This window comes from Tympanuchus pallidicinctus, unplaced genomic scaffold (assembly GCF_026119805.1).
Source record: "Tympanuchus pallidicinctus isolate F22 unplaced genomic scaffold, pur_lepc_1.0 scaffold5, whole genome shotgun sequence".
Lineage (NCBI taxonomy): Eukaryota > Metazoa > Chordata > Aves > Galliformes > Phasianidae > Tympanuchus > Tympanuchus pallidicinctus.
The window spans coordinates 50,191,381-50,207,055 of record NW_026294769.1 but is presented as its reverse complement, the minus strand read 5'-3'; the positions used below and the strand labels follow the sequence as shown (position 1 = coordinate 50,207,055).

The 15,675-nt window shown below is 42.8% G+C and overlaps 2 protein-coding genes across 2 annotated transcripts; one reads left to right on the top strand and one right to left on the bottom strand.

Annotated features, from left to right (window-relative positions):
- The first annotated feature begins 85 nt into the window (after positions 1–85).
- Positions 86–2,989, top strand: RBIS (ribosomal biogenesis factor). Its single transcript, XM_052703233.1, has 3 exons — positions 86–246; positions 1,977–2,093; positions 2,830–2,989. Exons 1-3 carry the CDS (start codon positions 121–123, stop codon positions 2,896–2,898), a joined length of 312 nt encoding a protein of 103 aa, XP_052559193.1. The 5' UTR covers positions 86–120; the 3' UTR covers positions 2,899–2,989.
- Positions 2,947–14,917, bottom strand: E2F5 (E2F transcription factor 5). Its single transcript, XM_052703227.1, has 9 exons — positions 14,685–14,917; positions 11,630–11,739; positions 10,829–10,990; positions 9,527–9,570; positions 8,277–8,341; positions 6,391–6,652; positions 5,488–5,688; positions 4,993–5,037; positions 2,947–3,667 (listed from the first exon to the last, which is right to left on the bottom strand). The coding sequence occupies exons 1-9, from the start codon at positions 14,811–14,813 to the stop codon at positions 3,558–3,560; spliced, it is 1,128 nt and encodes a 375-aa protein (XP_052559187.1). The 5' UTR covers positions 14,814–14,917; the 3' UTR covers positions 2,947–3,557.
- Between the last annotated feature and the right edge of the window lie 758 nt (positions 14,918–15,675).

Below are 15,675 nucleotides of genomic sequence, written 5' to 3'. Positions count from 1 at the left end.
ACATCCCACGCGCTGCGAACGGCGGCCCCGCGGAGGGGAATCCCGGGCCAGTGACGTCAGGGCTTCCCCCGGCGCTCAGTCGTGACGTCAGGCGCGCGCCGGCTGCTCGCGGCGGCGGCCATGGGGAAGAGTCGGGCGCGGAAGGCGGCGAAGGCGGCCAACGTTTTCGCTATCGCCCGCGGCGCTGCCGCCGGGAAGGCCCGTGGGAAGGGCCGGGCGCGGCCCGTCACCTCCGGGCTGAGAAAGGTGAGCGGGAGCCGGCGGGGCTGAGCCGCTCCGCTGTTTCCCCGGGGCTGCGGGTTTGCGCGTGCTGAGGTCGCGGCCTCGGATCTCCTGGGCTGCATCGAAAGCAGCGCGGGCAGCGGGGCGAGGTGATCTGCCTCGCTGCGCTGCGATGGGAGAGCGGCCGGAGTGCTGCGTCCGGGTGGGGAGAGCTCGGCGCAGGAGAGACGTGGGGCTGCTAGAGCGTGTCCGCAGGGCCGCAAAAATGATCCACGGAGGGAACATCTCTTCTGTAAGGACAGGCTGAGAGAGCTGGGGCTGCGCAGCCTGGAGAAGAGAAGGCTGTGAGGTGACCTGAGAGCAGCCTGTCAGTATCTAAAGGGGAGCTACAGGAAAGAAGGGGACAGGCTCTTTAGCGGGTCTGTGGTGGTAGGACAAGAGGAAATGGGTTCCAGCTAAAAGAGAGGAGATTTAGACTGGGTATAAGGAAAACTTTTTGCAACAAGAGAGTTGAGGCGCTGTCCCTCACTGCACACCATTTGGTCGGCTGTGCAGAAGGAAGTGGCAGCTCCTAAAAAAGGCCCTTTGAGATCTTATTCTGCAAGAGAAAGCCACCTGACAGGTTAATCTGGCTGACAGACAGGAACACAACAAACTGTGGAAATAAACAGGGAGCCACGAAACAATTTCACGTTGCTGGCGTGAAATCTGCACTTAGTCTAAAGGATTCTGTATAATAAAAGGAGGAACGGGCTTAAAAGCATCTTCGTGAGAACCCAGCAGCTTATTAGGAGTAAAATTTTATTCTGTGTGTTTGAAGCTGTATTCTTTAATTCATTAAGCCTTTGGGGATTTACGTATCTTTAAGTAGTACTGTAAAAATGCTCAAAAAAATGTGTTTAAATGGGTTTGTTCCTCAGTGAGACTCCATAGTAACTATTCAAACAGCTTTTGATGCAGACACACATCCCAGCTGCAGAGCCTCGTTCTGCAGAGCAGTTCCTGCCTGAGTGCAAAGGCTGTTTGGTACACAAACTGACACTTTCGGCACTGCTGAAGCTGGGAGCTGCCAACAGGTTCTCATGGAAAACAGAAGGCCTGAGAAAATTGAATTGCCCACAGCCCCATATACTCTAATTTGAGCAAGGAGCTGAACCTGTATTTCTTGAGTCAACCTATAGTTTATTATCAATTATCCTCTAATCTAAATAGATTGTTTTATTGGCCTCGTGCCCCCACTTTCTTACTGCTGGTCCTCCTGGCCGCTGTCTCAGGAATGAATGGAATTATTGTTAATGTCTGAAATTACAGCAGCTTTGAAGGCAAAAGGCATAAATATGTGTAACAGTGCACAGTTTGCTTCTGCCTATGTAAATTGCTGAGATGTGAATGAAAGCCTTTGGAATAGCAGGAGACAGCCTGCAGTTTGGGATGTGTGGCATGCTTCTGGACCGGGTGCAGTGTGAAGTGCTGTTGTATGGCCAAGATCCTGCCCAAAGTGCAGTGGGTTGGTGTGAGCTCCTTTCCCAACACAGCAAGTCTGACCACTTTCATAATTCTGTATTTATTCCAACATTTGAACATGACTCAGCAATATAACTGACAACCAAAATTCTAGTATAAAAACATTCCTACTGTAATGTTGTAAGATATGCATATAACATATATTATCTAGTTAACAGTTGTACAAAAATGATGCCAGTGCAATTTCAGTTTAGAACACCAATGTGTGCTGTTTTTTTTTCTCCCTGCAGATAAACATTGCAAATGCTGACAAAGTGAGCAAGATAAATAAAGCTTTTGCTGAAATTCAGAAAGAAGTACGGCAACTATCGAAAGGTACTGCAGCAGAACCTCCAAAGAACCAGCAGGTAATTTCTCTTTGTGAGAATCTGAGGAGGAAAATGAAAGGGATGTACATTTTTAAAGCATTATATTCTGACACAAAGGCTGCAGGCAATTCTTGTAGTGGTTTTAAAATGACAAAGCCAGCTTTATTAACTTCAGTTGCAGGGAAATGCTGAAATCTGGCTGGCATTGTCAAGTGCCCTATAACTATTATGTTAGGGGGACAAATGAGATTATACAGGTGAACCCACCCTGGCTGGTGGGAAGTAGAGGGAACTGGACAAGACTGAGTACTGTGCCTGGGGTCATTAAGTTTTTGTGTGGCTGGGAGCAACAGAACAACTGCCAAATACCCCAGGGTGAGGCTGAAGAAGAAAGGAAGCACACGTGATAGTGCTGCTGGTACAGCACGAGGCCAAGCAAGGCTGTAGTCTGCTATTGCACATGGCTGGGATCTTGGACTGTCCCACTACTTCTGCACTAGTAGGGCTGTACATGACATAACATTCAATGTGACCATTTGGAGTGTAAAGAAATAGTATTTTTCATCTCTGTTTCAAAATTGTGCTGTCCTAAGTATTCCCTGAACTAAAAGGTGTGCCTCTTTCACCTGGGCTATGCACATTACTGATGTGATACTTTATCTTTCACTTGCAGCATAAATCATTGGCTGTTTTTTATTTTTTTTCCTTTTTTTTCCTTCCCCAAACATAAAACTGAATTGATCTGTATTTTAAACTGAAACTTTTCTTTTATAAGGTTACTACACCTTCAGAAGAGGAACCAGCAAATGTGGATGCTGCCACAAGTCTGTTATCACAGCTGTAATGCATAACGGATGATGAAGAGGTTCCAAGAATTGAAGGTCACACAGGCTTTCTTTGTAAAATTTTATTAAAAAAATCTTGTTAATATACAAGTATTGGCACACTTTAATACAAACTACAAACAGACCTTTCCTATCATCTAGGAAAGTGGAATGTCAGAAGTCAGTGTGAGAAACTTAAAGTGCTAAAACAGAAGGCACTTCACAAAATTGGTTCACTGAAACAATTAAGCATAACTCAAGTTGATATCCTTCACTTTTCAGCTTGGCAGTGGAAGTTTCAAATTTGATGGGAACATTATAAAATATTGACAGCTTCTCGGCAGTAAAGCTTCAAAGAAAATGCTGGTAACTATGAGAAAAGCCTAATCATTTTGGAAGGCTATTAAAGCATTTTTGCTTTCCTTAGAAAAGAAAAATCCAAAATCATTGGATTACACAAAGGACACTCAGGTGAAAAATGTGCCAAGATTCTGATAAAAAAGCCCTTTTTTCTGGTGGTTAAATTTGTTTTGTGAAGTAGTTAAAGGAAGCAAAAGGAAATATACTCCCAGAGTCAGTGAACTAAGAAGTTATACATTCATTATTCAAATACTTAGGTTATGAAGAAGTCTAGAATGTTATCGTTAGAGGTAGATAAGTAGTCTGGTTGACACAATATCTAATAATTTAGTATCTGCACATCAAAGAGATCACAGACTCCTTCATTATCATCCAGGTTAAAGTTGTAGTCATCTCCGGGAGTAGGAGAGAGTCGTAAGAGAGGAAAAACTGTAAAGCAGGAATAGTTTAGTTTAAGTTAAAACACTTTTGGAATATCAGTCCTGTCTCATAATCCAGTATGTTCATCATCACCAGTGCCAGGGTCAGTCTTAAGTAAAATATTGCCTTGATAATCTCACAAGCATGCTAGGACACATACTGTGACTATCTTATTGCCTTCAAACTAAGGCAATAGGCGACATGTCTACACCTTTGTCTTTAGTATCTTACATAAATTTGCTGGGGGTGGAGTGAAAGCTGTGAAGTATGGACCTACTCTCTCCTTTTGCAGCAAAGGAACTCCTAAGCAGCTTTCGAAAATTTGTCAAAAAGCCACTACTTATATTTATCTCCTTCCTGTGACAATATTGTATGTATTAGTCTTCAGATATTGAATGTGGATAAAGAAATTAATATTATCTCTATTGTACAGAAGAAAAATGGAGGCTGTCAGCTTCTCTGCACTGCATTTCATGCACGGAATTGAAGCCCTTTTTGGGTAATGCAGGAGGAGAAGCCTCAGCCCTCGTGCTGTACCTCAGGAAGATTAATGCAGAAGAGTTGGGCATGTTGTAGCTGTTCTAAAATGGGAGAGTATTTCTGTTTTATCCACATATTTTATTGTCACGTTCATACAACTCCAGCTTCCCTCTTAGATCTTGTAGCTGCATGTTTCTTTCTAGATAAGCCCCAAGTCTGCCTGCTTGAAAAGCAGATATTAACACAAGGTGTTCACAGAACAGCACAGTTAAATGGGGAAAGGACTAAGGCAGCTGGGTTCAGTGAGATACAGCAGGGGGTCATAAAGTGTATGGAACCACTGTAGCTCAGTTCTGCATACATATGGCCAAGGAGATGCAAGACCAGAAAAGGACTGTATTCATTCTGCCAGTGTAAGAGACCTGGCCAAGTATCAATCTGTATGCAGGCATGTAAATATGCTCTGAAATATCTGCTCAGAGCTCATGGAAGAGGCCTGAGGCAGAACAGAATTAAACAAGATATATATATATATATATATATTTAAGGCAGGCACTCGAGTCATCAACCTGTTCTTTATTTATTTTCAAATTAAGTACTGTTCAGTTACTCATGCATGTAAGTTCTTGCTGGATTAAGGCTTCATATTTTGACTGTTAAATAAAAGCGTTGCAGGGAACAGATAGGGATGCAAAGATGAGAATGACAAAGATAGAAGAGGCAGTACAGGGGAAAGAAGTAGTATCATACTGGCTCTTGATATGAGATTTAAGACACCTACCAAGAGTGCTGTTCATATAAAAACCATACTGCTACTTTTTTAATATCTGCAAGTAAGGATGCTGAATACTTACCATCAGAGGACATAAGTTCGTCAATAATATCCCCACCAATATTTCCTGTGAAAACAGGAGCATGTGTTTATTGCAGTTAACAGATTCCCTGCGTAACAACACTGAACTGTAAAGTACAGTACAGCTCACATGCACATGCTAGGAGCTGTGGAGACAGCGTGCTGCATAAATATATAAAATATATTCCTGTTTTTATCCCTCAGTTTTTCCTGATAAATTTCTCATGCTTTCCTCAAGCTGTACAGTCAATCTCTTATAACCCTAAAGCCATGTGCAATGAGTAGCTTATTTGATAGCAGAGAAAGGTATTTTGCTCAAAATGAGCTTGCTACCCAGAACTGGCTCTGTGGCTTCAGTGGGAGATAAACAAATGCCTATCATTTCCTCTGTGGGAAAAGCCTTAATCCTTCCCTCCTTGTAACTCATTGGTAGCTTGGCAAAAAGAATGGCTCAGGAAACAACAAAAATACTGAATAGCAACTGTTTTCTTCCTACCTGTGGGCTCTTCCATCTTTCCTATGTCAAATGAGTTTGGCTTGAGAATACAGTTAACGTCCAAAGGGAGCAAAGCCTGATAGTCGTTGGAGCTCGCTGTAGCTTGGGCGACATCTCCTGAAAGGCTGGGGTACAACACTGAGTCTGGAAGGCTAGAGTAAGGAGTTGCTGGAGTTGTACTGTTCTGCTGCAGACTGCTTTCTACAAAGACAGAAAAGCACATTATAAAATCTATTACTGTAAAAAGGAATGTAAAAGACCTGCATGTGGCTTTCTCTCTTGAGGACAACACAGCTAATGTCTGGGTTGAGGAAAGAAGAATCTCTTCTCCATTCCAAACTCACAAACTCAATTTTATCAGGATCCCTCAGAAACAGAGACTGTAACGGTGACGACATTTTCTTAAATATTTCCATATTATCCTACAATTACGATTTAAAAAAAATACCAGATATTCAGGCAGTCTCTCATTGTGGCTATGTGGAAGAAAGTAAGTGACCTTGTGGCACAAAAGCTGGGACTGGTGCCTGTAGTATCTCCTTCACAAAAAGGTGTGTGTTCAAATCATATACTCCCGTCTAAGGCTGACAATTTAATTCCACCCTGCATTTTGGAGAAACATCTCAGATTAACAACCAGGATCACATGCAAAATCTGTTCGGTGTAAGATGATAAGCTACAAGGGGAAAATCTGTTTCATCAATCAGGGTGAAATCAATCAGAGCACAGAAGAGGAAGAACCTCTTGAAAGCCATTAGTAAGCCCCTTGGGATAGTTTCTTAACAGACACCTGCCATGTTATGCAAATTGTTGATATGCCTTTCTTCTATCTATCACCATTTCTCTTTCTTCCCCCTAAGCCTTTCTCCACCCATCTTAGGTGGAAAAATAATTCAGACCCACCTGACTGTGTGTCCACTGTTGTTTCTGGCAACTGTTGTTCCTGGTTAAGGCCATGTTCTGGTGGGTTTTCAGGAGCTGGAGTAGGTTTAAGGGGAGTCACTGGAGCTGCAGGCTGAGATGGGGTTTGTGCAAGGTCGTCAGGTGGAGGAACTGGAAACACCATGGGCTTGGAGGAATTTGATTCTCTGTTTATAAGCAGTACATGGATAGGTCCTGAACTGCTTTTAAGATTGATCTGGTATTTTTTCTGTCCATTCTGGCCCTGTAGAGATGGTGTATTAAGAAAGTTATAATGCCCACAGAATTCGGAACTGTACGAAAAATAGTGATTGCATAGACTTATTTCTCATAGTAACCAATGAAGATGCTTAAACAGAATTCTCGATGTACTTTTTACCTCCCAGAAGATACAGTACTCTTCTAATTAAAATGCTAGGAAGAAATTTTGATTGTCAGACTTATCAAATCATATTCAGACAGGAAACAAATATTTAAAACAAATATAAGTGATCTAATAGGAAACAGATAATAATTCTGTTATGCGTTTATCTGACCAGAACAGCTACACAAGACACAAACATACAACACTTTGAAGGGCTTAACTAAGTTCTGAATTCAAGTTACATGAAACCTACAGTAGGGCTACATCTTATCAGTAACAAAACAGATAAAAGATTTGTATATTTTTACATTTCTTCCTCTTAAATGGAGCTTCAGAACCATCTTAGTTGGGACCAACCATGCCACAATAATTAAGTTTTCACTCAGACCAAGTGAACACAGAATCATTGAGTCAGTAGAAACAATTTCTTAGCTGATTGGCTAGGCATTCTTTTTGCTTGGCTAATTCATCAAACAGGTTTTCAGCAAGTATGTTCCAGAAAAAAAAATGAAGATGAGGAAAGTGGAAAAGGAGCCTGAAGGGAGGGAACCAAAGTAAATGAATCCCATTTGTAGTTGCTGATGGAATACTAAATCATCTGCTTTTGTCCTCCACAAAAAGTCAAAAAAGCTGCATCATAACTGCTTTCACCACACAGGGAACCATACCATTGCCTGAACTGTTTTCAGCACGGATGAACAAACCAGTATCACTGGACCAGCTTCATGGTCCTAGCTTTGGATGCTCTTCTGATATCAGATTGTGCTTAGCCTCGTTAAAAATAGCTTCTGAAACTTCTCCTGTGAGTTTCACCACTCTAAAAGCATTGTGTCTGTCCTGCTTCATGCAACACTCTCTCCCAACTACGTAAGGTATCAACTCTATTTAAAACAGAGCAATGCATTTAAAAAAAAAAAAAAAAAAGATTAAAGATTGACAGAGTTAAGTAATATGGCCTCTTCCTCTAATCCTGCCAAGTCTAACAAACCTTTCAGTTATAAAGAAGTCTGCAGTGTGTTTCTCTATTCAGTATATTACTATGTGACTAAACATGAACAGCATCTAAACCACATCTGCAAATAAATCTAAAAGGCATTTTCATAGAAGTTCTGATTTAGCAATACAATAATGTTTGAAATTTGACACATAAAAGTTACTGCTATTAAGTTCTCAAGGGAATTCAAGACATTATGCCTAAACTGCAAGGCTGAAAACTTTAAGATTTAGGGAGAAGAGAGGACAAAGAAACCAACTATTATATCTTGTTTCCAATATAAGACAAGTTGTCATTAGTTTCTCATTTGTATACATAGACATAGGTGTGCTGAAAAACAAACAAACAACAACACTTTTTCCACTCAACTCCTCCATCCTCAACTAAGACTAGCTTAATGTTTTTTCTTCCTCTCTCATCACAGCCTGAGATAAATCCTCAGCTACAGTCTACCTCTTCTTTTCCACTGTCCCCCTACAGCACTCAGGTAAACAAGGAACCAGTACATACCATTTCGGGTATAGGTACTTCTAACTGTGTACCACAAGGTGCTTGAATTGCTAGAAGTGTGTCTCCTGGTTAAATAGCAATTTTTAAGAAAGTGTTAACTGTGCGTATTTTTCTTACATCTTGCATGATATCCACTCAAATAAGAATAATTCTCTAAAGCTACTCAAAGTACTGCATAAGTCCAGCACAAATACACTTAGGATGGGATTTGCATAGTCCCTGTAAGATCCAAAACCCAATATTTAACTAGCTTCCTTCTCAGCAAAAGGATCTCTTTCATACAGCTTGCTTAATTGCTTTGAGAACAGGTGACACAGGAAAGCGAAAAAACATTTCAGATGTAGTCTTCAATGTCAGCATTTTCAAATACCTGAACTTAGAGCTTCTGCAGCACATCCAACTAAGATGCAACAGGTGGCCATAACACTCACCTGTAGCTTCACTACATGCATCGCAAATTATTAAAGTTAGGACACATCAATTTGCCTTCATCCATAACTTAGAATGATGCTTTTTTTCCCCTGCCATTTGAGATATATTTTACACCAAGTACAATGTGATTGGTATCTTAAACCTCCTACATATTTTGTAACAACTAACTTCTCAGCAACAGCTTGTTTTGTAAAACTCCACAGCAGTTTCTAATGTTACATTTTTATTCATAATGAAACCCAACCTTCCTTGTGGCAAACAGGCTGAACAACAATACTCCCTTGAGTAACTTGGGATCCAAAAAGGGTGTCAAGGGAAATGATTTCTGCAAGCAATTCTTGGCAATTTGTTCAAACTTCCTGTACAGAAGGAATCTTTCTTGTTTAGTAGCAATGTCCCATCTTTAACTTCAGCCGGCCCCATGTAACATCACAAGGAATTCCTTCTGACTCAAGCTGTCATCTGAAAACTTAAAGAAATCTAAACATGGCTGGCCTTCAGATGAGACCTGCAAGCCCTGTCCCTGGTTCTGTCAGGGTCAGAGACAAACTCCTGCAAAGTGTGCACAGAGAAAAAGACATCCAAAACCAGCACTCTCAAGCAGCTGAACTTCCATTCCATACAGTGTGTGACTATAACTACACTAGAACCTGGGGGACATGAACAGTAGAAGATGTATCTGTTTACTTCTGACCACTGTTGAATATTTATTCTAAACACAAAATACTTGCAGGGAAAGGCAGGTTGGTTAGCAAGTTGAGTTTCAAGAAGATCAGGAAATCCCTTATTTCATGAGATACAGCATAGGAGCAACTCACCATTGAAACAGTTACAGATATCTTCATGGGTGACATATGAAAATGTAATTTATGTCAAGGAACATCTTTCTTAAAGCAACGTGAAACTGGTATTTGATGCCTTAAAAAGAAGTTTGTCCAAACTAAGCCCAACCTTACTGCTGCTACTCAAAGGTGTAATCAAGGCTTGATTTATGATGTTAAAAATGACTATTTTTAAAATAACACAGTTCTGTACTATTAGAAAAATATATCTATATATGTGAAGAAAATACCAAAAGAGAAGGAGCTGAATAGCTTGAATGAGAAGAAATTCTTTTCAAACAGAAAACATGTAAAATCTTGTTTTTAAGAAAACCATTTACCTCATTAACTTCACATTATATAATTCAACAGTGTATCAGGATTTCCCCCCAAAAAACACACAAAAAGACCGCTAGAGGGGACTTGAGAGTTCATCTTCAGACCCATTCCACTGCCTCAAGGTAGGATCAATTATTAAGACATTCCAGACAGTTGTTTGCCTCTCCTGTTCTGGAAAACATCCAGTGATGGATATTCCAACATCTACCCTGGGGGATTAATTCCACTGCTAACTCTCCCATGGCACGTTTCTCTTCATACCTTGCTTAAATCTCCTTTACTACAAAATTTTATAGGTATAGTTTCTACAGAGCAATTGAAAGTAATATTAAGTACTTACCATTGGTACTATCAATAAGAAGGGCATTTTCCTGCTCTAAGTTTCAGATGTGTCTGTTTTGCTCAGCATCTTGCAAGACAGATGAACACATTACAATACACAATACGGCTGGATCTTTCTGCTTATGGGGTATTTACACACAGGATATTTTTCCTGTTCTGAATCTAACAAGCTTCAGATCTTTGTCAACTCAACTCAATTTATCTTTGGCTTTAGCTTTAACTTTTCAAGAGAGAAAAGTAAAAGATTGGGAGGATAGGAGGGAGATTCACGTAAAATACAGCTAAGAAGGTGTAAATCCAAGTGCCTAATGGCAATACAATCAATTTAAAACCAGATATCAGGATTATACCGTGGACTTAAAAATTACTGCAATACATACATATGCTAGATTATTTTCAGGTTACCATTTGCACAATCAAAGAGCTTAAAAATACACGCAAACATCATTTGTACTCTTATTGAACCAAAACCTGGAGAGAGAGAAAAAAAAATATTCTTCTTTAGCCTTTGCTTCTGGATGAAATGGATGGATTACAGCATGTTTCACCCTTTACCTATGCTTTAATTGCTGTTTTAATTCTTGTTCCAAGATGCACACTGTTTCTTGAAAAGGATATTGGTGGTTTGTAGAATCATCCATAACATTCTTGATGCTTTGCTGTAGCCACAGTTTCTGCTGATCCAATTCTTTTTCTTTTAGCTCTAGGTCTTCAATTTCAGCTTCAAGATACCTCAGCCTGTCCACGACTTCTTTTGTATTGCAGCCAGCACCTACTCCTCTTAAAAAAAAGTATAAAGATTCATGAAACCACAAGAAGTGAAAATCTAAAAGAACACTTCCTAAGTATGCCATCAATTATTTGAAAAATCTTCTAAATTTCATTATGAAGCAAATTTACTCTCCCAGCAGCGTTTTATGGGAAAAATGAGCATTTTAAAAATCAGATCAGATTGAGACTTTCTCTCTACCTAACCTTATATTCTTTCAGAATGTAGCTTTTCTATATTAGAGATGGTTCACAGCTCTCTTCCCCTTCCTGCTCTCTTAACACTTCAGTTACCCTTTCATAGTCAGTGACCAGAGAAAATAATTAAGAGGTCTGTGTAGGTGGAAATACTGTTCCCCAACACCTGTCACGGATTCAGGGACTGCGAGTGATAGGCAGAAAGTAGCAATTCAGGTTTTCTGAAAGTATCTCTCCTATAGCTTTTAATCTTGAATCTATGTATCAAGGATGCAAATTAAAGGAAAGACCAACAAGGTTCATTTGTAACTTGGATGTTATTTTGAAATGTTGCATTGTTCATTGCTGAGAGTAATACTACTTCATCCTATGTTAACCAGTCAGGAGAAATTGATGGAGGGAGTTTGTGTTGCTTTCAAGCACAGTAAGAAATGAAAAATTGACAACGCTTACTTCCACTGAATGCTGTTTTTTGACTTCTTCTCTATGAGATCAATACCCTCTAAAACGTTGGTGATATCATAGATCCTTCTCTTCTGCCTTACAGCAAGGGCATCAGCAGCCTGTGGAGACAAGAGCATATCAGCAATATCAGCAACCTGGGGCAAACAACAGACATTCTAACCCATCCCCCCGAAAAGAATGCCAAATAATAATTGGCTTGAACTGTTGCCCTTCAGAAACAATTCTTTCTTCAAGAATAGGGGATGCTCAATGATAAATTCAGAAGTTTAGCATCTGCTTCAAGCGGCGTGCAAGTGTGGCCTCCTGATGGTGAGGGAAATCACATGAGGCAAGGCCAGCAAGCCCACCTTCACCAGGGAGGAGTGCTCACATTAATTGCCAGCGCTGCCATTGGTATCTGCACCACCCAACAGCACTCCTTCTCCAAGGCATGAAACAGAAGGGAAGGAAGACAGCAGCACTGCAACAAAATAAGTATCTGAGGCCAACAGCATGTTGAATTTATTATCCCCTAACTGCTGAGATATGGGAGGATGGGGTAATTTCTCAAAGTAGCTGACAGAAGGAGAGCTGCAAGACTGTAAGCCAACATTGTCCTGTCAGCCATCTTGCCATGTGACGAGTGGTAGGAACCAGCCTCAATAGCATTCGGAGCTGACAGAACACCAGCCAACACTGGCAGCCACCACCACTTCCCTTTCTGACCCAGACCAGCTACAGTGTGTTTGTATGTGCTGTCACAACATGTCACTGACAGCAGAGCACACTGTAAGTCAGAGGAAATAGGCTGCTTGATCATTCATAATTCTGTCCGTGAGGATTCTTTTGTACCTGACACAAAGCCTTCCTAGATGTGCACTTCCTGGGCACCTGATGAATACTTTGCTTTCTGCACTTTTTTTTTGTTTGTTTTTTTTCAGGTCTTGGTTCAACCAGGGACAAGGAATGAGGTTTAGATCATATCAGAGACGTTTCCCTTTAAAGAAACTTCATGGAAGGGGATGACAGTGGACAACGGGAACCTTCTTTGTGATATAGAAACAGTACAATGTAGATGGGCAATTTCTTCCCCATCTTCTTTTTGATTTCCCATCAGGCAGGTGCTTCAGAGATCAGAGGCTAAGTTCTTATATAACACAGTTTTTCAGTTGGAAATTTTGTCTTTGGTGGTACTGTTTGTTTGTTCTAGTTGCTTAGGTTTTAGGACTCCATTGATTTGCATTTTCTAGAGATAAAAAAAAACTCCATCAGAACTTCAAATCCCAAGTCCCTTCCTGTCCCCACATTTGCAATGCTTTCTGTCTCTTGCCGTGGAATAAACTTCAGCGGGAAGCAAACAAATTTCAGGGTACTCAATGCTTTGCACTGTTGATCAGAAATACCATTTAGCCCCGAGTATGGCAGGGATGCCATTTTGCTACAAGCCAAGCCAACTTGGAATCAAGGTGGAAGCCAGAGTACACTGCTGAAGAGAAAAAACACTGTGTTCTGGGTGTCATTTCAGGTGGCTTAGCCTTTATTTGCTCATTGTGATCTTTCTGTATTTATCCATTCCTTGCAAATGATGGATTTCTGAACAGAGGAGCTTTCTTTCTTTCCTTTCCATCTCATCCCTTGACATTTTAAGCTTACCTCCTTAGCAACATTTACTTACACAGGGTTATTCAGGGACAGCTACACAATTATTCTGGAAGAGCTGCTTCATTTTAAAATGAGCCCTCTAGGATTTAACCTCAAGACAATCCTCACTCCCATAATTTGTCAGGCATTATAGCAGAGAAGCGGTCAGTGCTAAAACACTTTCAAAGTTCAACACACACAACTGCTGGGGCTTCCAGCACCCAGAGTGAGGAGCAGCAACCTGCATGGGATTAGCATCTGTGTCCCCTGGGGCTGCTTCACAGATGGTCAGCTATAAAGGTGCCCAGAGATCACCAAGAAATGTTCTTCCTCCATTGATAAATCACAAAGTACACTTGGAGTTTCCAAACTCTGTTTTCTTCATGATGTACATAGTATTTTGGTACAGAAATATTACTCAGATGGTCAATATGTGTAAATACAACCGAAAAAATCTTCGATGATTGAACCATCTTTTGGAAAACACTGTTTCACACCAGGAGCTCATTACCCTGAGCGCACCAGCAGGGTATGCATGCTGCTTTTCACTTTTCCCTACACACGTGACTCGCTTATGAGAAACGCCAGATTACAAAAAAATGTACATTTTGACTAATTGCTTATGAAAGTCTCAACATTTTGTTCTCTTCAGTTAGTGCTTACTTAAAACAAACCGTATCCTGTCATTCAGAAACCGGTTTCCAATGCCCTGAGCAGAAGTCTTTGTCATTTCTGCAGTGCCTGTTTACCTTCCCCTGACCATACGTGCTGCCATTTCCCCTTGGTGGGAGAAGGACTCCTTCCACGCAGGGGCAAACGACAAACACCCAAGCCGTAGTTCCAAGCCCAGCTGGAATTAACACCTCCGGGACCCCTCCTGGCTCACTGACAACTTTCACTTTCCGCTGTAACACTGTTAAAGAGCTCTCTCTGAACAGCACTGCGCGAGAAGTATCCGAGGGCACCTCCTCTCCCAGAGCCAAGGAACGCGGTCAGCTGTCTTGAAAGGATTCAAGTAACCACGGCACCGAGCTGCTTGTCCTCAGCCCGGCCAACACCGCCCTCATGCCACCTTTTCATCACCCTGCTCTCGGGCGGAGGTCTCACTGTCGCACGGCAGCGACGCCAAAGGGAGCCCCGTTACCTCACACCCCGCATGGAACGGGCCGAAAACAGCCTTAAATAGGCGTCAGTTCACAGAGTCAGTAAACAGAGCAACCGCAAAGTGAAAACAAACAACCGAAGCCAGTCGGGCTGCACGGGACCACGGCTCCCTTCGCACTCGGCAGGTGACCCGGCCCCGGGGCACGGCCGCAGCCTGACAGCCGCCCGGAGCCTCCCGCCGCTCCCGGCAGCTCTGCGCGCCACCCCGGCCTCCCCACAGCCGCGGCCATGGCGGTCCCGCGCCGCCCCGCCCTCGCACCACTTTGAGGTCCAGCACGCCGTCCTTGGCCTCCTGCAGCAGCGACACGAACTTGGTGGTGAGCAGCCCCAGGCTCTTCTCGTGCCGGCTGCTGCCTCCTCCGCCCGCCGTTTCGGCCGCCGCGGCCATGCTGCCCGCCGGGCCGGCGCCAGCGGGGTCGCCCTATCGCGCCACGTGTCGCGATCGCGGCAGCCCGAGCTCGGAACGGAGCCGGCCCGAGGGCTGCGGCGGGAGGGGCGGTACCGCAGGAAGTGACGCCGCCGTCGTTGCCTGGACACCGGCATGGGGCGGCGGGGGCTGGGGAGCTGCACGGGAACGGCGCGGCTACGGCGTGCGGTGCCTGTTGAATGCGAGAGCGGTTGGATGACATATAAACTAGGTTCCGGTTACTTTGTCTTTAGTAAGAATCCGGTTCTTTAGGTCACATCAGAAATTTGGCTCAAGTCCGTTTGCGAGCGGTGCACGGTCACGCCACCAGAGGCTGCCCGAGGCTCCGCACAGCTCTTGGACCCCACCTCAGCCCTGCGTGCACGCTGAGATGGGACAGCAACCACACGCGCTGGCGCTGCCATGGGCAGCACGCACAGCGCGATGCGCGGACGTCGTGCTACTCGCTGAGGGAGAAGACCTGCAGCTGCCCCTGCCTGCACCAGGCAATGGAGCGTGTCATGAAGGGGCAGCACACTGACAAGGCCATGGCCAGGAGCTGGGACCTCTTAGGCAACAGCACATTCGTGGAGAATATATATATATATATATACATAGATTACCCTGTAGGTAACGCTTCCTATTTATTTCCATAGAAACCACAACAGATGAAGAGAACAATAACACTACTTGGTAGAGCAAAGCCTCAGATACAAAACTCGTTTTTTCAACACAGTAACCACCATTAGCTGTGCATTTTTGCCAGTGATGAACAAAAGCTTGTGTGCCTCACTTGTTACAGTCTGCACACAGAATTACAGAATCACAGAATGACCAGGATTGG